Here is a 26,683-nt window from a genome sequence, read left to right as displayed (position 1 = left end):
AGACAAGGAGTCATCATAAAAAAAAGGTATCCCGAGTGGCGTAGCAGTCTAAGGTACTGCATCTCAGTGCAAGAGGCGTCACTACAGTCCCTGGTTTGATTCCATCCTGTATCACATCCGGTCGTGATTGTGAGTCCCATAGGGCGGCACACAATTGGCCCAGTGTTGTCTGGGTTTGGACCATCATTGTAAATAAGAATTTGTTCTTACCTAACTTGCCTAATTACATAAAGGTTTAATGTAACATTTTTATAAATCATCATGAATCAATTTGGCAATCTAAAAAAGAATTGAGGGAGTTTGCATGGTTTACATGCAGGTTTACATGCACCAAGATTCCACAGTAGGAACAACATCCTCTATGCATGTCCTGATGAACTCAGTCAATGTTATTCTCAGAGGCAACCTGGAGCATATCTTAGTCTGCGTGATCCTAACTAACATATCATTGTTCCATTCAACCAAATTAAAGGATGTTTTATTAGATTTTTTTTACAGTTAAGTTATCTTCTGTTTTCTTTTCATTGTAAGACTAGCAGAGGACCTCTAATCGTGTATTCTTTGGGCCTCTTGTCCATGGGCAGGAAGGAGGTCAAGCAATTGTGGCAGTGATGGTCAAAGCTACAGTATCTCTGATCACTTTGTTTTGACTCTGTATTGGCTGAAGGGATGTAAACAGTGACCCCTTCTGGATCTGTGTCAGAATGGCTGCTTTCTCCAACTAGCCTGTGAAAATCCCTGTTTGACAAATGTTTTTGAAGCAAAATGTTTGTTTTCAACTAGGAATAGTTCATGGTTATTAAATGTAACTAGTTGGTAAAGAAATCACTCATAGAGATTGTTGGTTTAACATTACTCTCTGAGAGGAGTTGTGTAGTTGTCTTTACCTGTCCTTTTTCCATGACCAGAATTGGACCAGCTGTCTATGACAGTATGAATGGGATGGGCGATGGTCAGTGTTGTGCAGTCTTTGAACTGTAGGGAGGTTGTAGATCATCTAAAAGAACACCAGAGGGGAGTGTGGACATGTGGTTTACTCTCCACTATTCAATGTTGGCAAAAGTTCAGTGTTTGGCTCAGCTTTAAAACATCCCTTAAAAGGTCCGCCTTTCAAATATCACAGTGGAATAAAAATGCATTTTAGTGTGAATTTGAAAATAAGCACTGTAGGCCTACTATTCATCCAAATACAGTTTTAATAGTAGAAGTGGGAGACTGGGAGTTGCAATCGAGACAGCATTGGTTATAGAACCATGGGTCCAAAATAGTAGTTTCAGATACATATTACTAGCCAATACGTCCTTGGTTGATAGTTTGTCTGCATTCTTCACCGCAATGTCACTTAGGTTATGTAAACAAAAACATCACCTCTACTTCGTCTGGAATTAACAGAACAAGGGCTCTGAAAACGACTAATGCTGGTCTGCTCTTATATTTCTGGCTTTGGGATCAAAGTATACTGTCTAACTATGACTTCTGTAAACTCTCAGACTTTAGATCCGTGTTCTTCAGTCCTAGTCCCAGGAAATCCACAGGTATGCATGTGTTTGATCCAGCCAATGAGTACACTTGATTCAACTACACTGTTAGAAAAAAGGGTTTCAAAAGAACCATTGTTTTTGTTTCAATGTAGAACCATTTTGGGATCCTTGTAGAACCTTCTGTGGGAAGGGTTCTATGTGGAACCATAATGGTTCTACTTGGAACCAAAAGTGTTCTACCTGGAACCAACAAGGGTTCTTCAACGGGTTCTTTTATGGGGACAACTGAAGAACCCTTTTAGGTTCTAGATAGCACCTTTTTTTCTAAGAGCGTAATCATGGGCTTCCTGATTAGTTGAATACATTGAACCAGCTGTGTTAGCACTGGGCTGAATATTTTTTTTCCATGAGTAAGTTCTGAATAAATGCATATGCCACACATAATAAATGATAAATGAAATACATATGCAACATACATTAAATACATCATTATCTGTGCAAACTTTCATAATATACAATGCATACATTACAACAAGTCAGACCATGTGGGTCTTTTCAGGCTTGGGGTTGAAGACCAGTGCCGTAGCTCACTTCACAGATGTGACCTCATTGCCCTGTGGTTAACCTGACCTTTATTAGTGTTTACACCCGACCTGCCCAGGTCCTGGGGTCACAGCCAGGAGGTGGATGGATGGCTATCCAGCTGAGTGTTTGGGCTATGGAAATGCTCTACGCAGCCAGGAGAAGATTCCAATCCCTTGATTTCGACCACCTAGCTAGGACTGCTGGACCACATTAAAAGTGTGTGAGGGACGCTGTGTGCGGGGAGTTTCCTGAAAGCAGTGGTCTGTGTCAGTATTGTATTTGCGTTTAGTCATGGGTGAAAAAGCTAAATATGGGAGAAATTAAAGTGCTACTTCAGCTACGGAGCTAACGCGAAACCTTTCAAGGGTGATGAACATGACACACACCTTCTAAAAATAAAAAGTCAAATAAAAAGTGGCAAAAATACGTTTCCTGGGGTGAGTTTCCTAAAGGCTTCGTAGCTAACAAGGACCTTAGCTATTCTCTACATGTTATTTCTTTCCATGATGCAAACAGATTGAGACATTTAGGAAAGTCAGCCCGTGGAGAGAAATGTTATCCACAGGGACTTTTTATTTTAGGTATGGCTTGTTCATCCGCCTTGAAATTGACAATTGGAAAAACAGAACTGAATTTGTTCTGGAGTAAAAGAGATACATCTCAGAGAAGCCGTGAGCCAAATGCTGACCAAAGGACCTCAGTGAGGTGTGTTTCTATTCATCCACTTTCTCATGGAGCAGACATTTCTACAGTTTAAAAAAAGTGTAGCCACTTCTTTTGACATTGGTCCCTGTGACAGCCACCACCCAGACAATAATGCCAAACAACATGCAGTGCATGTACTGAGGTGTTTAATAAATAACAATATCAACAACAAAACAACAACAACAAGTGATAAAGAAATGGTTGGTTTATATACTTGCAGTCCTCATAATCAATAATTTACTTTGTGCAGACGGCTAGGTGAGGGCTGTAGTGGGGCAGAGTCTCAGAGCACTCCAGTGGGTAGGTGGTGGGGGGTTGGGACTGCAGTACTGCAGTGACCACATGATAGTACCAAGTGGTCCTGTCGTCAGTACTGAAGTGACCACATGACCCGTGAGAGTACGGTCACTGTCGCCAGGATTTTCGGCTAAGCACACAGACACAGGCCACGTTGATGCGGATCAGTCTCCAGGCCACCAGGTTTTTGAAGGAAGTCAGCGCCCGCACAAAAGTGTGCGAGTTGGTGCAGTAGGAGTTCCAGTGTCGCCCATCGATGCCCAGGCAGCCAGTGCTGCCTCCCCGTGCGCCACGGCACGTGGTCTCAAAAAAGTACTGCTTCTTCTTCACGCTGTTAATGTTCACGTCCGGGAGCACCTCCACCTCGTTGCCAGATATATCCGTGGCCTTGGTCTTGTTGCCTACCCAGACGCTGATGCTCTCACACACAGAATACACCCCCCGGTGCTTCGGCTGACCAACCCTGCGCCTTGCCCTGCTGGCCCCGGACCCCTGGCGTCCCATGGGCTCAGTGTCGGGCGGCTGGGCACTGAAGAGAACGCGGGGCGAGCGGTAGCGTCGCTTGGTGAACAGTTTGGGATCCACGGTGGGGGCAGAGTTAGGGATCCTTTTGGGGGCAGGGCCTTGCTGCTGAGCGGAGACTGGGGGGCAGAAGTCCTCTCCCATGGTGGCCACTGCCTGGGCACTGACCATGAGGAGCAGGACCAGCATGGACGACCTCATGGACTCACACACCTGGCGGAATCAAACACACACACACAGACATCAACATCAGGGATCAAATACACGCACAGACATCAACATTAGGGATCAAATCCTGTTCAAGAATTGTAGAAACTGACTTTGGATTCCCGCTTCATCCATCATAGAGCATACAGACAGGTGGTTTCAAAATAGGTGAGGGACTTTGTCCTATTCGTCCATAGAGAAAGGTAGTTTGAGGATTATAATGTGTGACACTTGTTAGAGTGTTGGCTCAGTGTGATGGCAGTACTGTGCAGGGATGGAGAGATACAACAACAGCTGTGTCGTTGTCAGGTTACTGGTAATGGCAGCTCGCACAATATGCTTTACACAATACACACTGTGCAGCAAGAAAAACATGTTTACTCTTGTGGTGGGTGTGGAAAAAAATCGAATCACCTTTTATTTGTCCCATGCGCCGAATACAATACAACATTTCACCTTACAGTGAAATGCTTACGTATGAGCCCCAAAGCAACAATGCAGTTAAAAAAAATATGGATAAGAATAAGAAATAAAAGTATAAAGTAATTAAAGAGCAGCAGTAAAATAGCAATAGTGAGAATATATACAGGGGGATACCAGTACAGTCTAACCAGTGCAGGGGCACTGATTGCAGTGATGCAATCAGTCAGGATGCTCTCGATGGTGCAGCTGTAGAACCTTTTGAGGATCTGAGGACCCATGCCAAATCTTTTCAGTCTCCTGAGGGGAATAGGTTTTATCGTGCCCTCTTGGTGTGCTTGGACCATGTTAGTTTGTTGGTGATGTGGACACCAAGGAACTTGAAGCTATCAACCTGCTCCACTGCAGCCCCTTTGATGAGAATGGGGGTGTGCACAGTCTCTTTTTCCCTGTAGTCCACAATCCTCTCCTTTGTTTTGATCACGTTGAGGGAGAGGTTGTTGTCCTGGCACCACACGGCCAGGTCTCTGACCTCCTCCCTATAGGCTGTCTCAGTGCTGTCGGTGATCAGGCCTACCACTGTTGTGTCATCTGCAAACTTAATGATGTGTTGGAGTCATGCCTGGCCGTGTAGTCATGAATGAACAGGGAGTACAGGAGGGGATTGAGCACGCACCCCTGAGGGGTCCCTGTGTTGAGGATCAGCATGGCGGATGTGTTGTTACCTACCCTACCCTACCCGTCAGGAAGTCCAGTATCCAGTTGCAGAGGGAGGTGTTTAGTCCCAGGTTCCTTAGCGTATTGATGAGCTTTGAGGGCACTATGGTGTTGAACGCTGAGCTGTAGTCAATGAATAGCATTCTCACTTAGGTGTTCCTTTTGTCTAGGTGGGAAAGTGCAGTGTGGAGTGCAATAAAGATTGCATCTTCTGTGGATCTGTTGGGGCGGTATGCAAAATGGAGTGGGTCTAGGGTTTCTGGGATAAAGGTGTTGATGTGAGCCATGACCAGCCTTTCAAAGCACTTCATGGCTACAGAAATGAGTGCTATGGGTCAGTAGTCATTTAGGCATGGTACCTTAGTGTTCTTGGGCACAGGCACTATGGTGGTCTGCTTAAAACCTGTTGGTATTACAGACTCGGAGAAGGAGAGGTTTGAAATGTCAGTGAAGACACCAGTTGGTCAGCACATGCTCGCAGTACACATCCTGGTAATCTGTCTGGCCCTGCGGCCTTGTGAATGTTGACATGTTTAAAGGTCTTACATCGGCTGCGGAGAGCTTGATCACAAAGTCTTCCGGAACAGCTGGTGCTCTCATGCATGTTTCAGTGTTATTTGCCTCGAAGCGAGCATAGAAGTAGTTTAGCATGTCTGGTAGGCTTGTGTCACTGGGCAGCTCTCGGCTGTTCTTCCCTTTGTTGTCTGTAATGGTTTGCAAGCCCTGCCACATCCGACGAGCGTCAGAGCCCGTGTTGTACGATTCGATCTTAGTCCTGTATTGATGCTTTGCTTGTTTGATGGTTCGTCGGAGGGCATAGCGGGATTTCTTATTAGCTTCTGGGTTAGAGTCCCGCTCCTTGAAAGTGGCAGCTCTAGCCTTTAGTTCAGTGCGGATGTTGCCTGTAATCCATGGCTTCTGGTTGGGGTATGTATGTACGATCACTGTGGGGATGACATCATCGATGCACTTATTGATGAAGCCAATGACTGATGTGGTGTACTCCTCAATGCCATCAGAGGAATCCCGGAACATATTCTAGCCTGTGCTAATAAAACAGTTATGTAGCTTAGTATCTGCTTCATCTAACCACTTTTTTATTGATCTAGTCACTGGTGCTTCTTGCTTTAATTTTTGCTTGTAAGCAGGAATCGGGAGGATAGAATTATGGTCAGATTTGCCAAATGGAGGGAGAGCTATGTGTGGAGTAGAGGTAGTCTAGAGTTTTTTTCCCTCTGGTTGGACATTTAACATGCTGATAGACATTTGGTAAAACAGATTTAAGTTTCCCTGCACTAAAGTCCCCGGCTACTAGGAGCGTTGCCTCTGAGTGAACGATTTCTTGTTTGCTTATGGCGGAATATAGCTCATTCAATGCTGTCTTAGTGCCAGCCTCAGTCTGTGGTGGTATGTAAACAGCTACTAAAATACAGATGAAAACTCTCTAGGTAGATAGTGTGGTCTATAGCTTATTATGAGATACTCTACTTCAGGCGAGCAATAGCTCGAAATTTCCTTAGATATCGTGCACCAGCAGTTATTTACAAAAATATATAGTCCGCCGCCCCTTGTCTTACCAGACGCCACTGTTCTATCCTGCCAGAACAGCGTATAACTAGCCAGCTGTATGTTGACAGTGTCGTTGTTCAGCCACGACTCCGTGAAGCATAAGATATAACAGTTTTGAATGTCCCGTTGGTAGTTTAATCTTCTGCGTATGTCATCGATTTTACACTCCAAAGATTGGATGTTTGCTAGCAAAATGGATGGAAGTGGGGGTTTATTCGACCGCCTATGAACACGCCTTCTCCGGCATCATTTTACACCAAAACAAATGAAAGCAGCATTACAGTGTGTTGTATTCTAACTCTACACCAGGAGTTCTTATAGTGACCTGACCAGGAAAAACTCTGTAAACAGGTGACCCTTTTTGAGATTGTGACCCGCGCAGAAATCTTCACTAATTTTTGCATGTCACTACTCTTACGTAAAGCTTTATGAAAATAAAATTATTTAAATTTGAATTGGATTCAATATATATATAAAAAAAATCTTGTTCAGCTCACCTGTGCAGTGTTTCCGCGTGAAGTGTGGCCCCTGACGGGGCGGGCTCCTAGAGCACGTGTTCAGAGCAGACTGCCTTCCAGGTTTCTGCCATCAGGACTGTCTGTCTGGCTCTCTATGGCCCCCAGCTTGGCTCTGGCACCTGCCTATGGCGAGAGAGAAAGACACAAATAACCTGAGGAAGGCATGCAACCAAAGCACATGGTTTTAACAACAACAAATTATTTCTCAAGCCAACGTCAACGGTCCTGCCAAAAGTTGCGGAATATCTTCAGCTTACTCTTTCAGTGTTCATGCACCTTGGTTGGAAAGTGGGGTAGCCACAGTATTATTTCCCCTCTGCGCTGTGGTGAGTCATGCACAGGGTTTGTAAAGCAGCCCATCAAGCCACTCTAAACACGCTGACATGGGAGAGGGATGGCCAAAGAGCGCCAGTGTAATATACTCGTTACATACCAGTACACACACGTGATACACAGGACCTGTGAGATTCATTGTACAGTATGGAACCCACAGGTTTGAACAAAACAGTGCTCAAGAAATATATTTAATCAATCCACAGTGAGACATAATAACACATATTCCTCACATGCAGCTGAGGTGATATACTGTCTGTATTAGTGTTTCCATGTGTGGTTTCCCATATGAAAACTATAAACTAGATTTGGGTCTTAGTGCATTAAACTCAATGACTTTGCCACAGCCATTTTTCTCATAGATCTGTGAACAGAACACTAAACCCTCTCTCGGTATTGCTCTCCCAGGAATCTCCAAAACATTCCAGTGTAATCCCTCTACCCCCTCTCGTAGAGGCAGCATTGTAAGGACAGTGGATAACCATTTGGGCAGAGAGAAAGACTTAGCTCCTCACCAAATAGCTCTTCTCCAACAACACCTTGTTACTGTCACACAGTCTGACTGCTACTATAAATCAACCACATAGAACACACAGTATCATCCACAGAATCATCCCAACATAATAATTGAGAACACACCACACCAGACAGTCTTTCTCCTGAAGTTAGACAAATGGATGGATGGATGAAGAGGCAAAGAACTTAGCAGAGCTGCTCGTAGTATACACTCAGAGAATATCTACAGAATACAGTTTTGAGCTGTAAGTTCCTCATCATAGTCACAGCCAACAGGCCTAGAAGAAGGGAGAACGAAATCATATAGTTTGTCAGCCCAATTGCCTTGAACCTTGCCAGATGTCTATCAACACTCTTAGAAAAAAAGGTGCTATCTCAAGCCTAAAATGCTGTCCACATAAGAGAACCCATTGAAGAACCCTTTTTGGTTCCAGGTAGAACCCTTTCTACAGAGGGTTCTCCATGGAAGCCAAAAAGGTGTCTCCTATGGGGACAGCTGAAGAAACCCTTTTGGAACTCTTTTTTTTAAGTGTAGTGTACTGTATATAAAAGCCGTGTTTGTCTTTCTCTCAGGGAAAGACACATTTTCCAAACCAATATGGGACTCTAAATGAAAGAATCCGAAACATCCTTGTTTGTTTTCAGTTACATAACCTTCCAATAATCTTTGAGACCAGTTACTTTGTACCATGACCACTATATTATTTAGGACTCTGTGAAATGCACTGTGTGGTTTTTAACGAGTTTACATTGAATATACATGTATGCAATGACAAAAAAAATTGCAGCGTCACTGTCAAGTGCAATTACACCCAGTAACCCAGTATGGTCTGTTAGTTCAGAATAGCGCGGCCCACCCACAACTACTGACCTACAACTCATTAGCTCTAATGGAGTCAGTCCATTTAATGAATTCCGTCTGGCATGACTGACAACCAGACCCCGGCGACACAGACAATCCACCGTCTGCCACATGGGAACAACCCCCCCCCCCCCAGAAAACGTTGGCTTCATTTATATGGTAAAAGTCACACAGTGCCTCTGGTAACCTGAGCCTGTCTGCCCGGCCCCCATTCAAAGCCGTCCGGCGTAGAGGGAGCTGTGGCCCCGGTGACTTTATCTGAGGGCCACCTCTGGGCTTTGAATGACATGCTGCTCAGTGCGTTGCCGTGGGCATTCTTGCGAAACTGCTCACAGCAGGAATGAAGCATAGCATTGTGCTGGCCTAGAGCCTGATATAGCAGGGCTCGGGGGGGGGGGGGGGGGGGGGGGGGGGGGGCAAGCACAAAGAACAGGAGAGAGATATGGATACTGGGAATAGTTTGGTCTTTACGTTGTAGAATAACTGTAGTTACCGTAGATAGTTTTATGCTGTGTGAGACTCTTTTTTTTATCTGCCTTTATTCAAAGTGACTCATAGAGAGATGCTGCAATGCTTCATGAAGGTTTAGCAGATGCTAGACCAAATGTGTTATCCTAATCAATGAATCAATCTACGCTACCATTCAAAAGTTTGGGGTCACTAAGAAATGTCCTTGTTTTTGAAAGAAAAGCACATTTGTTGTCCATTAAAATAACATCAAACTGATCAGAAATACAGTGCAGACATTGTTAATGTTGTAAATTACTATTGTAGCTGGAAACGGCTGATTTTTAATGGAATATCTACATAGGGGTACAGAGGCCCATTACCAGCAACCATCACTCCTGCCTTCCAATGGCACACTGTGTAAGCTAAGTTCATTAAGTTTATAATTTTAAAAGGATAACTGATTATTAGAAAACCCTTTTGCAATTATGTTAGCAGAACTGAAAACGGTTGTGCTAATTAAAGAAGCAATAAAACTGGCCTTTAGACAAGTTGAGTATCTGGAGCAAAACACCGGTCTCAACGTCAACAGTGAAGAGGCGACTCCGGGATGCTGGCCTTCTAGGCAGAGTTCCTCTGTCCAGTGTCTGTGTTATTTTGCCCATCTTAATCTTTTCTTTTTATTGGCCAGTCTGAGATATGGCTTTTTCTTTGCAACTCTGCCTAGAAGGCCAGCATCCAGGAGTTGCTTCTTCACTGTTGACGTTGAGACTGGTGTTTTGCAGGTACTATTTAATGAAGCTGCCAGTTGGTTACTACATGATTCCTTATGTGTTATTTCATAGTTTTGATGTCTTCACTATTATTCTACAATGAAAATAGTGAAACAATCCAAAGGGGTGAGTAGTTATTATACTCACTGTAGGTATTAGATCATCATATGACTGTTTTGGTCCTGGGTCGTCTCAGAAAATGCAATTAGCGGGAGATGATAAGGATGAATTTCAAGCAAAAATGGTATGTTGTCATACAGTAGAAGGTTTCACCTTTAAGGAGTTGATGCAAAACACATTAGCTCAACTGAAGCCCTGATTTGGAAGGCTGCATTTATCCCCACTCCAGCGTGAACATTCTAAGAAGTATAGTAGCATGCAATTGAAGCATTCTGTTTCCCATTTTCTTGACAACATTCTTGTTTGATCTAGTTGGGGGGGGGGGGGGGTGTATTACTGTTATCACGTGATAACTTTGTGGGAAATCATCTTAAATATGACAATTACAGAGAGTGAAATTGGCAGGCTGTTTTGATTCACTGCAGATGTGTGAGAGTGGAGGAAGGAGGCTGTCGTCTAGGCCTGCTGAAAGCCAAAGAGGACCTGTAGTAATCAACTGCAGGACGGCTCTGTGTTCCTAGCACACTTGCTCTGACTGTGGTGTTGTGGAAGTGGGATGTAGTCCAGTGTATCTGCTGATCTCACAGATTGAGCCATCACTTACTATTCCATTCAGAATACCAAGAACTCAAAATCAACAAATGGGATTGTGAAGGGGCTGTGTCTACCTGGAGATAATGTGCAGAGCGTGTGTTAGAAATTCCTGCAAAGAGGGTGTTTAGAAATGTCTGTAAAGAGAATGTAGAGACGTCTCCGCCAGTGAAACGGGCCTGCATTCTGCTGTTGTGATTTCTGCAATAAAATACAAGTTTGATGTAATATTGAGAATCCGGTAGACATCAGAATAAACACTTTTATCTTTCCTTCCGCCATTCGTCCTTAAATGTTTCAGTGTTGAAAACATAATTCACCAAGAAAGAAAAAAGTTCAAGCAGGAAGGTACCGTAAACTTGTATGGAGCTGGAGTTTAACTAGGACAGTTTCATTAGTCACTGATGGCTGTGTTTGGTCTCTGTGCCTGGAGGGAACACAGCGGACCCTTGTCTCTGTACACACTGTCACTTCATACACATTATCCTCACTTAAACACATCTGTCAAAAAGAAGACAGCCATTCCTGTGAACTACAACCAGCACAAAATAATACTGAGCAAAACGCATGAAAGGCTTTGTTTTTCCACTGTAAATGATATATTAAAACTAGATGGTAAAGATTCAAAGATCAGTATTGATTTCTCCATTCAATATGATGTCTTCCTGTCCGATCCCGATCCCTGGGTAGGAGAGGTGTTGGTAAGCAACATTGTAGCAATTGTCTAGCACATTGTTCTGCTCACTTAAACAAAGAGCCTGAAATATTTTGTCGACCTGAAATTGGTCAACGTGATGCAGTTTAACCTAATAGAAAGAGTCTTAGCAGGAATAACATTGATCTCATATCATTCCAATGAAGTGATGTCCACGAAGTAGGCCTAGAAAAGGCAAACAATGATAGGATGAAATTGTGTTCCTGGGTTAACATTACAGTTCACAGACACAAAGGACAAATTCAGCTATTATAGGACAGATTATCACAAGGCCTTAAACGTTATGCGTGACCAATGTATCAAGACTTGGGAGATGATTTTACCTTGATCGTAGTCTGTCCCAAAGCATCCACACCTGGCCACTGAAATAACATGTCATTTGATGTAGCTAGAGAATAAATGTCTCAATGAACAAAACATTTTGATACAGGCCTCACATCCGGCATACCCTACAAAACATTGAAGAGAACGCATTTGAGTGCATCTCACAGCCAATAATGCATTGTACAGTGTTTAGCTTGGACCAATGGCAGCCAGCAGGCCACTTTTGGCTCGTTCAAGTCCATCTAGCTCACAATGTTTTGCTGTGAAATTACGGAGGCTCCGTCTGTTTACACCGTTGTTTCATCGGTTTGTGTGTAGCTGTGGCTCTACTTGTCAGTCAGTCGGCGGGGCTCAAAGCCTCTGCCTCAGGTTGCATGTTGCTTTATGACTGCTAGCCGTGTCAGGATGAAAGCATTGTGTTTGTTATGGTCTTTCGCCCCCAGAGTTGCAGAATGTGTTAAATGGCACTGCTCTATTTCAAAGGTAAGCCAAGAGCCCCCCTTCCCCCCCAAAAAACACGAGTTTCAGTACCTTCGTGCTGTGTGGCCCTCTCACATTTCCGGTTCTGGGTTAGAGACCACATTAGTGAGGGGCAATGAAGTGAGCAATCGTGGCCCTGTTGTAACTTTGCAAAGGGCAGATCATCTAAGCAGATGTTCAGATTTACATTATGTCCCTTGGCACTGTATACAACTGTCTGCGGTTCCTCTAAATATTGAAATTAGATCCCAAGTTTAGATGGCATACATAAATCTAGTCACGCAGAATATCAGAGATGATTGCCCCTCTGCAAGTAAAATAAACTTGACTTAACGCTTGCGATATACAACATTTTCTCTGGTGTGTGCAATTTCACATGCACTGACCCTCCTTCACCAGTCTGGGCTCAGGGTTCTTAAGAGGGACCTCTCCATGTAACGGCGTTAGAGGCTGTGTAGTGTATCCATCCATCTGACTCGTATCGGAAAAGCTGCCAACAGACTAGAAGAAACATCTTTCCCCCTAGAAAAAAAATATCCAGCCTCCAACTGTCAGTGACAGTCTTACTGTGCACGAATCACACCACGGTCTATTTAGAATGAACTTTACTAAAAATGTATGCAGTAAGTAACAAATGTCAACATACTAGGCTCACCCATTCTGAGAATGCGTCCTCTAATGAGCAATTGTTTCCCGCCATTCATTCATTTGGTAAGGCGCAACAGCTGGATATCAGCTGTTGTCAAACACACGTGGGTCTGAAAAGAGGATTCTCATTCTCAATAGCATGCAGCGAATTCGTACTAGATTTTTTTACATTTATTAGCATGACATCCTTGCATTTAAAGCATACTCAGTTTCAGTGTTGGGGAGTAGTGAACTACATGTACTCTAGATCAGCTAGTAATTTAACTACAATGAACAAAACTGTAAACGCAATATGAAAAGTGTTGGTCCCACACTAAGATCCCCAAATTTTTCCATAGAGAGAGAGAAAAGCTTATTTCTCTCCAAATTTTTTGAACCAATTTTTTTACACCCTGTTAGTGAGCATTTCTCCTTTGCCAAGATAATCCATCCACCTGACAGGTGTGGCATATCAAGAAGCTGATTAAACAGCATGATCATTATACAGGTGCACCTTGTGCTTGGGACAATAAAAGCCCACTCTAAAATGTTCAGTTTTGTCACACAACACGATGCTGCAGACGTCTCATGTTTTGAGGGAGCATGCAATTGGCATACTGACTGCAGGAATGTCCGCCAGAGTTGTTGCCAGAGAATTTAATATTACATGTTTCTACCATAAGCTGCCTCCAACGTCATTTTAGAGAATTTGGCAGTAAGTCAAACCGGCCTCACAACCGCAGACCACGTGTATGAAGTCGTGTGGGCGAGCGGTTTGCTGATGACAAAGTTGTGAACAGAGTACCCCATTGTGGCGGTGGGGTTATGCTATGGGAAGGCATAAGCTACGGACAATGAACACAATTGCATTTTCTCATTGGAAATTTGAATGCACAGATATACCGTGACGAGATCCTGGAGGCCCATTGTCATGCCATTCATCTGCCAACCTCACTTCATGTTTCTGCATGATAATGTTGCAAGGACAGTAAACAATTCCTGGAAGCTGAAAATGTCCCAGTTCTTCCACAGTCTGCATACTCATCAGACATGTCACCCATTGAGCACGTTTGGGATTCTCTGGATCGACATGTATGACAGCGTGTTCCAGTTCCCGCCAATATCTAGCAACTTCGGACAGTCATTGAAGTGGAGCGGGAAAAACATTCGACTGGCCACAATCAACAGCCTGATCAACTCTATGCGGAGGAGATGTGTGGCGCTGCATGAGGAAAATTGTGGTCACACCAGATACTGACTGGTTTTCTGATCTACGCCCCTATCTTTTTTTAAGGTATCTGTGACCAACAGATGCATATCTGTATTCCCAGTCATGTGATATCCATATATTTGGGCCTAATGAATTTATTTCAGTTGACTGATTTCCTTATATGAACTGTAACTCAGTAAAATCATTGAAATAGTTTCTTCTTGCATTCATATTTTGGTTCAGTATACATTTTGCAGTAGCTTGGTGGTAGTTGAACTAAATTCAAATCTAGGTAGTGTGTTAAATAGTTGATTACTGTTTTTCCATGTAGCAGTGTAGCTAACCACTCGAACTACACACTACTTTTTTTTGTCAAAAGAAAACAAACTATGGGTGAAGTAGGCAATAATTTCCTTTCTTTTTAGGTACCAGATCTGCCTTATTCTCCCTTGAAACATATTTTGTGTGTTTAATAGGCTAAATAACACATTATGTTAACATATGACTCCAAAGTGATCTGTCCTTGAAATTTGTAGTCTATGACATTTCAGATTTACACATTTTCACCAAGCAATTTATATGTAATGAAAAAAAATGTCAAAGTACATGTAGTTCAGTAAACTATATTTTTCTTAAGGGTAGCTTGAATGTAGCTTAACTTCTTCCAGTTTGAAGTAATTGGTAGCTTGGTAAACTATATTTTCAGAGTAGCTTTTTTTGCCCAGTTTTCGATGTTTCACATACTACAAAATTGTATTTTTTTTCGCATTTCCAAACAGCCTACTGTTTAGGATACAAGTAAGGGTATCCGGACATGGCCAATCATCTTGAAAGGTTCACCCAAAAATCAAATGACAAATGTTTGCCTTTGGACAAAGGAACAAGAGAACTGACTACCTGAGACATTGAATTCCGATTTAGAGTAATAATTGAGACTCACGCCGTTTGTGACATAGTCAGCATGGTGTTAATGTGCAACCAGTGATGGTTCAACACTTCATTGCCTTCCCACCTACCCCCTTGTTGATCATTATTAATGAACTATTCCTTCAAGTGTGTCTTATTGCCTACAGAGAATGTAGAGGTGAGGTACAGAGTCTGCGCTTCAAATCATTCTGCACGACCTTAAAAGGCTAAACTGTTTGCAGTAACATTATCCAATTAGGACTTCATTGGTTCCCTTCCATTTCAAATGGAAAGTTGGATCTTGTTTATCCTCTCGCTGACCTTCATTTAGCCTCTTAACTTGTCCAATGTTATTGTACTGGTTTTTCCATGACAATTAAAGATGGATTCTGCATTAGGGGAAACCGTGCAACTGCCCACTCCAGCACCTTTGTTAATGTCTTTGTTTTGTGGACAAAACGAAGGTATAGGCGTGGAGCAGTGTGGTAAAACAATTAGCAGTACATATTCTGCTGTGCTATCACATGTGCAATGATGTCCGAGGGACAAAAAACAATGTTTGTTGTTTCCTGTAACTGCTTCGTTGGTGTAATATACCAAACGGATATGACAGTTTCACCATTAAGGACTCCAGCTTTAAAGGGTAGGGTTTATTAACAAAAATTACACATCTAAACAAATTGCATAGTAGATCTACACGCACAGTTGAAGTTTACATACACCTTAGCCAAATACATTTAAACTCAGTTTTTCACAATTCCTGACATTTACTCCTAGTAAATATTCCCTGTCTTAGGTCAGTCAGGATCACCACTTTATTTTAAGAATGTGAAATGTCAGAATAATAGCAGAGAGAGAGATTTTTTTCAGCTTTTATTTCTTTCATCACATTCCCAGTGCGTCAGAGGTTTACATACACTCAATTAGTATTTGGTAGCATTGCCTTTAAATTGTTTAACATGGGTCAAATGTTTCGGGTAGCATTCCACAAGCTTCTCACAAAAGTTGGCTGAATTTTGGCCTATTCCTGCTGACAGAGCTGGTGTAACGGAATCAGGTTTGTAGGCCTCCTTGCTCACACATGCTTTTTCAGTCCTGCCCACAATTATTTTATGGGATTGAGGTCAGGGCTTTGTGATGGCCACTCCAATACCTTGACTTTGCTGTCCTTAATTTTAACACAACTTTGGATGTATGCTTAGGGTCAATTGGAAGACCGATTTGCGACCAAACTTTAACTTCCTGACTGACGTCTTGAGATGTTGCTTCAGTTCCTCCCTCATGATGCCATATATTTTGTGAAGTGCAGCAATACAGCCCCACAACATGATGCTGCCACCACCTTGCTTCACTGTTGGGATGGTGTTCTTCGGCCTGCAAGCCGCCCCCTTTTCCCTCCAAACATAACAATGGTCATTATGGCCAAACAGTTCTATTTTTGTTTCATTAGACCAGAGGACATTTCTCCAAAAAGCACAATCTTTGTCCCCATGTGCAGTTGCAAACCATAGTCTGGCTTTTTTATGGAGGTTTTGGAGCAGTGGCTTCTTTCTTGCTGAGCGGCCTTTCAGGTTATGTCGATATAGAACTCGTTTTACTGTGGATATAAATACTTTTGTACCTGTTTCCTCCAACATCTTCACAAGGTCCTTTGCTGTTGTTCTGGGTTTTATTTGTACTTTTCGCACAAAAGTATGTTCGTCTCTAGGAGACAGAACGTGTCTCCTTCTTCAGCGGTATGACGGCTGCGTGGTCCCATGGTGTTTATACTTGCGTACTATTGTACTATTGTTTGCTCCCAAGGATGAACCAGACTTGTGGAGGTCTACAATTTTCTTTCTGAGGTCTTGGCTGATTTCTTTTGATTTTCCCATGATGTCATGCAAAGAGGTATTGAGTTTGAACCCAGGCCTTGAAATAGATCCACATGTACACCTCAAATTGACTCAAATGATGTCAGTTAGCCTATCAGAAGCTTCTAAAGCCATGAAATCATTTTTCTTGAATTTTCCAAGCTGTTTAAAACGTACAGTCAACTTAGTGTATGTAAACTTCTGACCCACTAGAATTGTGATACAGTGAATTATAAGTAAACAATTGTTGGAATAATTACATGTGTCATGCACAAAGTAGATGTCCTAACCGACTTGCCAAAACTAGAATTTGTGGAGTGGTTGAAAAACGAGTTTTAATGACTCCATACTAAGTGTATGTAAACTTCCGACTTCAACTGTATGCCTAAAAATACATACAGTGCATTTGGAAAGTATTCAGACCCCTTGACTTTTTCCACATTTTGTTACTTTACAGTCTTATTCTAAAGATGTAGTAAAATACATTTAAAAGTATTATTCTTTTTCCACAACTTCATTGGAGTCCACCTGTGGTAAATGCAGTTGATTGAACATGATTTGGAAAGGCAAAGACATGTCAACATAAGGTCCCACAGTTGTCAGTGCATGTCAGAGCAAAAACCAAACCATGAGGTTGAAGGAATTGTGTGTAGAGCTCCGAGACAGAATTGTGTAAAGGCACAAATCTGGGGAAAGGTACCAAAAGATTTTGGCAGCATTGAAGGTCCCCAAGAACACAGTGGCTTCTATCATTCTTAAATGGAAGAAGTTTGGAACTATCAAGATTCTTCCTAACTGAGCAATCAGGGAAGAATGGCCTTGGTCAGGGCTCTTACAGAGCTCCAGTGTTCCTCTGTGGAGATGGAAGAACCTTCCAGAAGGACAACCATCTCAGCAGCACTCCCCCAATCAGGCTTTTTGGGTAGAGTGGCCAGACGGAAGCCACTCCTCAGTAAAAGCCACATGACAACCCTCTTGGAGGCACCTAAAGACTCTCAGACCAAGAGAAACAAGATTCTCTGGTCTGAAACCAAGATATAACTCTTTGGCCTGAATGCCAAGCATTATGTCTGGAGAAAACATGACACCATCCCTACGGTGAAGCATGGTCGTGGCAGCATCATGCTGTGGGGATGTTTTTCAGCAGTAGGGACTGGGAGACTAGTCAGGATTGAGGGAAAGATAAACGGAGCAAAGTACATAGAGATCTTTGATAAAAACCTGCTCCAGAGCACTCAGGACCTCAGACTGGGGCAAAGGTTCACATTCCAACAGGACAACAATCCTAAACTCACAGCCAAGATAATGCAAAGTGGCTTTTGGACATTTTTAAAAAGGTACATTCATTCGCAAAAATGTCTAAAAACCTCTTTTTGCTTTGTCATTGTGGGGTATTGTGTGTAGATTGATGAGGAAAATATTTTTTTTATCCATTTTAGAATAAGGCTGTAATGTAACAAAAACAAGTGAAGGGGTCTGAATGCTTTCCGAATGCCTTGTATCCCTGAGCATGTGTGCCAAATTTAATCACTCAAATCAACAGGGTCAAACAGATCAAGAGATATAAACATGTGCCCTTTATAGCGCCACCATGAGGTCAATATGAATGTTCTTGCATATGTTGAGTCTTGTCAGTGTTTGCAACATGTGGACCAAATTTTTCTACAATACGAATATCCTTGACAGATTTTTGTATTAATGTGCAAGACCACTCTCATGTGAATGTTTAGATGACACATATCAACTTTTGTGCAGATCGGTCATTCGGTCCCAGAAGAGTAGCGTTTTTTCAAAATGGCAGAAAATCCATCATGGCGGACCTTACGCGTCCTTGAGGCAAATGTGTTCCTTGTGAGGAGTGGGACTTATGTAGCGAATGCCGTGACTTTAGGTCAAATGGGTTCAGGGGCTTTACCTTTCAAAATGTGTTATAAACTGGGTGGTTAGAGCTCTGAATGTTGATTGGTTGAAAACTGTGGTATATCAGACCGTATACCACGGAAATGACAAAACATGTATTTTTACTTTTCTAAATACATTGGTAACCAGTTTATAATAGCAATAAGGCACCTCTGGAGTTTGTGGTATATGGCCAATATACCACGACTACAACTGTATCCAGGCACTCCGCGTTGAGTTGTGCTTAAGAACAGCCCTTAGCCGTGGTATATTGGCCATATACCACACCCCCTCAGGCCTTATTGGTTAATTATAGTGCCACCATCTGAACAATCAGTGTAATTTTGTAAATGCCAGATCTCTATTGCAAGATGCATCATTCACCCAAGTTTTGTCAAAATCGGGCCAGTTCTGTCTGAGATATCACGTGTGACTAATGTACGAACCGACGTATAAATGAACAGAGACAGATCCACAGTCCCCTCCCAGATTGTGTGGGACAAAAATATATATATTTTTATCTGCATTAACATGATATTTTTTCAAGTTATTCTCATTTTAAGGAACTGTATTTTGGCCTTCCATGGCTTCCTGTTTCACTGGGATATAAAAATTTGGAAACACGCATGTATAATCCCTTTCTCATCCATCACAGATGAAAAGAGATAAAGGTTGTTGACCTTCATGACTCAGGTAATGAGTGCAAAAAAATTGCTTTAAAAAAACACTACTAGGGCAACAATTAAGACTTTTTAAACCAGTGGAACAGTGGTAAACATGCCTGGTATTGGACGCAAGTGTATCTTGTCCCCATGCACAGCGAGGAAGATGGTTTGGGAGGCAAAGGCAAATCCAAGGGCCAAACTTGGCAAATTACAAATCTCCGGGTCTCCAAATCTACAATTAGACAGTGTCTCTGTCTCAATAGACTGTTTGGAAGGGTTGACAGAAAAAAAAACTTTATTGAGAGCAAACAAATTTAAATGCCTGGAGTTTGCTAAATGGCAGTGGCACTAGGATTGGAACCGATGCTATGGTCAGATGACACGAAAATAGTGGTCTTTGACCCCACAGATCAGTGGTGGGTTTGGCGTCGAAAGAAGCATGCAGATGCAGAAGACAACTTCTACTATAAAATATGATGTTATGGGGCTATTTTCCTTCCACTGGTCCTGGGACCCTTGTTAAAGCTGGAATTCTAAATGGTGAAACTGACATGTCCGTTTGGGATATTACAACAACAAAGAAGTTATTGAACTTATGTCGGTTCCTTGTTTTGTTGGCGACATTCATTAAAAATAAAAGAAACGTACGCTCATCACACTGCGCTTTGGTCCGGTAATTTCCAGTAAGATGTCAGTGACAGAACTACCCACCACAAACGGACCAAGCGGCGTGGCCGGGAGGAGCAGCGCTTTCTGGAGGAATGGACATGGGAGGAGATATTGGAAGGCAAGGGACCCTGGGCACAGGCTGATGAATATCGCCGTCCTAAGGAGGAGCTAGAAGCAACAAACACGGAACTGCAACAGTACGAGGAGTTGCCGCAGCGGAGCAAGCACGAGAGGCAGCCCCTAAATTATTTGTGGGGGCCCACGGGGAGAGTGGCAGAGTCAGGGTATAGACCTGAGCCAACTCCCCGTTCTTACCATAAGGAGCGTGGTAATGGTGTTATACGGTAAAGCGCACTCACTCTCATAGCCCAGTGCCCTATATGCCAGCTCTCCACAAGTGCCACGCTAGAGTGGGCATCCAGCCAGGGCGCCGTTACGGCCCAGGATATCCTGCACCTGCACTGTGCACTGTGTCTTCGGTGCGCTGTGACTGCTCAGTGCGTCCAAGTACTGTCCCACCCTGGCCATAGCGAGGCTTTTATTCTCTATTTTGGTTAGGCCAGGGTGTGACTAGGGTGAGCATTCTAGTTTCTTTATTTCTATGTTTTTTTTTGTTTCTAGGTGTTGGCAGGGTATGGTTCTCAATCAGGGACAGCTGTCTATCGTTGTCTCTGATTGGGAATCATACTTAGGCAGCCTTTTTTTCCTTTCGCATTTGTTGGTAGTTGACTTTGTTAGTGGCATTGTTGCCCAAGTTAAGCTTCACGGTCGTGGCCTTGTTTTGTTGGCGACATTCATTAAAAATAAAAGAAACGTACGCTCATCACGCTGCGCTTTGGTCCGGTCATTTCCAGGAAGATGTCCTTGACAGATACAGGGTAAGTTATTACAGCGGTAGACTCAGGTAGAAGATTTGTGTTATGTCGACTAAAGTGTGGCCAGGCATTCTAGTGCTGTAGATTTTTGTCTTCAAAATATGGTATTTTGAAGGGTTAACTTCAATGTGTTTTTCATATGATTTAAATCGGTTCATTCTTGTTTGGCAGTAATGACTTTTATTGAAAGTTAAGCAAATGTGACATTTGCAATCTGTGATATAGACGGAATAGATTTGCAGTATAAACACAATCTTATATTCACTTTTGATTGAAAACGCCTCATGCGCTGAAGCATATTACTTTAATGAGTAGGGCGATCTCACGTCTGGGAGTCCAGGCCCACCCACCCACCCACCCACCCACCTGTGGAACAGATTGGTTGGCAGATGAACCGGACCATGGGGTCAAATAGCTGTAGACTTCCTGAGTGCACTGCAACCCCGCAGCAATGCACCTCAGCTCATACCAGATGAGGAGAGACAAAAGAGGAGTAAAGAGAGCGGGCCAGCAGTCAAATAGGGGTGCTTAGATTTGTCCTGTTTCATACATGTACAAGTATGCTCCAATATATAATATAAATCTAATATTTCTCCCTGTGCCCTCTCCGGTTTGAACTTCTACTAGTAATCCTGGGGATCAGTCAGAGGAACGCCTGGGGGCTTTGGTTCGCACCGTGAAACCCCTCCAGCAAGCAGGGAAGGATTATCTGTCCCTAGGGACCTGTTTTCAAGCCCTTCACACTGTCAACTCTGAGAGACATACTGTGTCAGGTGAGACTAACCACTGTAAAACACCTTCCCTAAAACCAAACACCTCACGTAATACCTCAGGATAAGAGACTCAAAAAGGAGTGGCCGAAAGGCGATTGGGCTGGAAAAGTATTGTATTTAAGCCACAAAAGAACTTGCTGTGTGTACAGGTAAGATTTGGAAGTAAGTTGGATTTGCACAGACCCCAAGAGCAGGAAAATGCAGGGAGGTTAGGGAGTGTTTTCCCTTATTAGCAGTGATAATAGCACTGATACAGTGCCCATCTCCCATTCAGATGATGCATGGAATTTGCTATTGTTACAGCCTCTGCTGAGAGAACGGATGATGATGAGTGTGATAAGAAGGAAAGCATCTCTGGTCTGAACTGCATACAGTTCGTCTAGCTCTTGCAAAAATTAAACATCTGTAAGTTGTGTGCTGTCTAGCTCTTGCGAAATTAAACATCTGTATGTTGTGTGCTGTATAGTTGAGGCCCACCCGTTATAAATATCCCGAAATGTATCTGTTTATTTGGAGTCCAGCAAGCACACAAGTTTATTTCCACAAGTGCCTGTGCATATCCCAATGCTGTGATAGTTACCACTTTGTTATGATATTTAAATAATAACGTTATTAATTGTATATTAAAATATCTATTGTTGTAGAATAATTTGCGCTGTACAAACAACAGGATGAACAGGAATTACATTTACTCTCAAGGATGGCCAACAATACCTCTCTGAAAGCCACACCTCCAGTCTTTCCGATATGACCAGTTGGAAAGGGATGTCTGAGAAGCCGGTGTTTGGAGGATATATTGGCACGGGTGCTGTTAGGCTCTCGAGACGAAGCCGTGCCAATATATATCCTTCAAACACCGGCTTTTATGGCATTAGCACTTTTATTCAATTTATTCATACTATTTCATCCTTCCACAACATATAGTCCCGACACAAATCTAGGGTTCCTACCCAAGCCGGTTGGTCGTTCGTTCTATCGGTTCTGTTGCTAGAGACGCTTACTTACAGTCACTTCAAAAAGTGCAGCCAGAATAACAGCAAAGCATTTGTATTTCTTCAAGCTGTTCTCTAGCGGCATTTATTTGGATATATCCATAACAATGAGCTAATGAGGTGTGATTTCGCCTGGCATACGTGCTCACTCGCCTCGACACTGTTGCTCAGAGAAGCTAGCCAACAACATAGCTAACACAATTACTTCAAACTGAAGTTGGAAAGACTGCAAACTAGCGGCACTGAGTTTCGTTTGACCTTGTTTGCATATATCCATAAAAATTATGCCAGCTTATTCATGATTTCGACTGACTGAGAAACGCTGCATGCCTGCCTGTCTGTCTCGCCCCGACACATTCATTACTATGGGACAGCTGGAGATCGAATTTGAGTATTGCAACAATGTTGCAAATGTTGGAGAGACAGACATCAAGGTTTATACAAATCTCCGCTGTTGAAAACTAAATGTTAGTATAAAAGAAATGTGAGATAATATCTTGATGCTTTTTATAGTGGAGATAAAGTGTGTGGCTGGGCTGATGAGACAGTGGACTGTGCAGTCTGATGGAACAGAGTAAATACACATTTTAATGTCATAGATTTAACCGGTGGCAACTTGTGGACTAGACACCGGCTGGAATGCGGTTTTAACCAATCAGCATTCAGGATTAGATCCACTCGTTGTATAAAGCTCAATAACCCAGCATCAACAACCCAACTTAAAGAAAACAACGGGTTGTTTGTTACCCAACTGGCAGAATCAAAATAACCCAACGTGTGTTCTGTCCAATATTTACCCGAATTGGGTTGTTTTTAACTCAGCAACCTTTAGAGTGCAGGACATTTGAGCACTGCAGAGGTAAACATTTAGTACAGCTGCTCTCTTGTTTCCGGCAGCCCCTCAGAATTCCACAATAGGGGTCAATTCCATTTGTCGTTTGGCACCCTCCATTCCCTCCTCTCACTCCAAAACAACTAACTCTGTGATCTCTATGTAAGTGCCATTTGAGTGACAGCTCTTTGAAGGGGAGTGAACATAGGCCTTGGGGGGATACCTCAGTGTATCTCAACAACTCCTGTGAGTGGAGATAACATGTGAAATTAATGTCTGAACATAAATGTTAAAGTCTATAAAATTCAAATTGCTAACTGAATTAATTAAATTGAATAGAAAGAAAACAAAGCAGAAAATGACTAGCTTTTGGAGTAGTGCCTAGCAGTCCATAGAGGAGAGAGAGAGAGCGAGTGGTGGGTATCTGAGTACAGCTGTAACCTGAGGAGCAAGAGGCTGGGTTTCGAGGCTGGGCAATGAGTGACAACTCTCCCTTAGGGAAAAGATGAGATGGTAGCATCCCATTCAACCACGGGCTTCAATCTCTACCTCTACCACCTCTCTGCTGAGCCCTCAACCAGGCAGCCTGGTGAAGGCCAGTACGGGGCTGAAACACCTAGGTAAGAATTTACTATAAGAGCCAAGGACCTTGGACCTTGGCTCATTTACATGTTATGTTCAGAGGCGTTTAGCTCTGGCTGCCAAAACAGCTAAATACTCCATCGAAACGTGACTCGATTCTCAATTGTATTTGCATTTATAAAGAGCTTCAGGGCTCTATCAGAGAGTTGGACAGCTGTTCTCAGCCAGCAAACAGCCTCGTGAATAGACAGTCTATGAATGAGCTAGGTGGCTATTTAAAAAAAAAAAATATGGTACCCTCTCCCAGTCACTTCAGGTAAACCAGACCACTGACAGAGAAGGTTTTGGCATGCAAGCAAGTACAATCATAAAGACGTAATACATTGAGTTGGTACACAGACGATGAAGGTATTTGACTAATTGCAAGAGCTTTATCTGGTTGTAATAAGTTGAACAGCATACTTGAATGTTCAATAGCAATGTTTTTTTTCTCTGAAAAGCTCAGGTCAAATAATTTTCAACCTTTTTCTTTTTACACAATGTATGAGTAAGTATGTTTCCCAATGTGGCTTTACAACACAGCAGCAGAGTGGCTGAACTTGTGTAAAGTCTCCTACCTCTTCACAAGTGGATGTCCCAACCAATACTGAGCTATATTCCAGTGTGCGTGTTATTCCACAGGTTTATCTCCACAAGTCGGGTCTCAAAAGGCCCAGTTCCTTCTCATTGAGTGAAGACAATCCAGTCAGCCTTTTGTACTTGTTTGGAAATTGACCGTTCTGAAAAGTTATAGTCAGAAGAGTCCCAGTGCCAGTGCCTCCTTTCAGCTGAGGAGTGCTGCAGGTCCTAGTGCCTGGCTGCCTGGCCCTGCCACTATATCGCTTTCATGATCAATGCTGTAGACAATCACCTTTAATGTGTAGTTTGTAGTATCTGATTATGAGGCACACACGTTTATGTGATGTCAAAACAGGATCTTATTGGGAAAAAAGTAACAAGTCTCTTACAACACAGCATTCACGGACCAGAACAATACAATGCTTTGCAGACAATGTTAATATCAGTGTGTGTGTACAATGCTAATTTCCCTGGGTTACTTCCCTGTACATTCCTAGAGGTAAAACAGGCTGTGATTGAAAAGTGACCAGTTGACAATAGTCATGTAATTGGGTTAAGATGGCAGTGTGTAGCCTAGAGGTTAGAGTGTTGGGTCAGTAACTGAAAGGTTGCTAGATCGAATCCATGAGCTGACAAGGTCAAAATCTGTAGTTCTTCCCTTGAACAAGGCAGTTAACCCACTGTCCCTAGGCCGTCATTGTAAATAAGAATTTGTTCTTAACTGACTTATCTTGTTAAATAAAAATACTTGTTGAATTTCCATGATGCCCAGTCCCCTTTTAGTGACCAGCAGCCTCGCTGGCACTGAGTTTGCTTCAGAATAACCACATACACTGCACGTGTAATTTTTTTTTTTTATAACAGCCTTATTCTAAAATGTATAAAAAACGTTTTTCCTCCTCAATCTAGAGTCACTACATTGACAAAGTGAAAACACTTTTTTTTTTTTATGTTTGCAAATTTATAGAAAATAAAACACAGAAATAGCTCATTTACTTAACTATTCAAGCCCTTTGCTATTAGACTCGAAATTGAGCTCAGGTGCATCCTGTTTCCATTGATCATCCTTGATGTTATCCGAGATGTTTCTTCAAGTTGATTGGAGTCCACCTGTGGTGAATTAAATTGATTGGAGATGATCTGAAAAGGCACACACCTGTCTATATAAGTTCCCACAGTTGACAGTGCATGCCAGAGCAAAAACCAAACCATGAGGTCTAAGGAAATGTCCGTTGAGCTCAGAGACAGGATTGTGTAGAGGCACAGATCTGGGGAAGGGTACCAAAACATTTCTGCAGCACTGAAGGTCCTCAAGAACACAGTGGCCTCCATCAGTCTTAAATGGAAGAAGTTTGGAACCACCAAGACTCTTCCTAGAGCTGGCCACCCGGCCAAACTGAGCAATCGGGGGAGAAGGGTCTTGGTCAGGGAGGTGACCAAGAATCCGATGGTCAATCCGACAGAGCTCCAGAGTTCCTCTGTGAGAAGGGAGAACCTTCCAGAAAGACAACCATCTATGCAGCACTCCACCAATGAGATATTTATGGTAGTGGCTAGATGGAAGCCACTCATCAGTAAAAGGCACATGACCGCCCGCTTGTAGTTTGCCAAAAGGAACCTAAAGGACTCTCAGACCATGAGAAACAAGATTCTCTGGTCTGATAAAACCAAGATTCAACTCTTTGGCCTTTAATGCCTAGCATCACATCTGGAGGAAACCTGGCACCATCCCTACGATGAAGTATGGTGTTGGCAGCATTCCAACAGGACAATAGGACAATAACCCTAAGCACACAGCCAAGACAAAGCAGGAGTGGCTTTTGGACAAGTGTCTGAATATCCTTGAGTGTCCCATCAGAGCCCGGACTCGAAAACCTCTGGAAAGACCTGAAAATATCCCATCCAACCTGAGAGCCTGACAGGGCTTGAGAGCTTGAGAGGATCTGCAGAGAAGAATGGGAGAAACTTCCAAAATACAGGTGTGCCAAGCTTGTAGCGTC

General features: G+C 42.8%; 1 protein-coding gene across 2 annotated transcripts; it reads right to left on the bottom strand.

Moving 5' to 3' along the window:
- Window positions 1-24,844, bottom strand: ngfb (nerve growth factor b (beta polypeptide)). Of its 2 annotated transcripts, none has more exons than XM_021608267.2 (3): window positions 24,683-24,844; window positions 7,001-7,144; window positions 1-3,803 (listed from the first exon to the last, which is right to left on the bottom strand). In XM_021608267.2, the coding sequence occupies exon 3, from the start codon at window positions 3,789-3,791 to the stop codon at window positions 3,177-3,179; it is 615 nt and encodes a 204-aa protein (XP_021463942.1). In that variant the 5' UTR covers window positions 3,792-3,803; window positions 7,001-7,144; window positions 24,683-24,844; the 3' UTR covers window positions 1-3,176. The 2 variants fall into 2 exon arrangements, with proteins under 2 accessions (XP_021463942.1, XP_036839144.1); XM_036983249.1 differs by lacking the exon at window positions 24,683-24,844 and adding an exon at window positions 7,279-8,811.
- Window positions 24,845-26,683: the final 1,839 nt, after the last annotated feature.

This window comes from Oncorhynchus mykiss, chromosome 7, assembly GCF_013265735.2.
Source record: "Oncorhynchus mykiss isolate Arlee chromosome 7, USDA_OmykA_1.1, whole genome shotgun sequence".
Lineage (NCBI taxonomy): Eukaryota > Metazoa > Chordata > Actinopteri > Salmoniformes > Salmonidae > Oncorhynchus > Oncorhynchus mykiss.
Note: the sequence above shows the minus strand (reverse complement) of the source record. Positions and strands in the feature narration are given on the sequence as shown.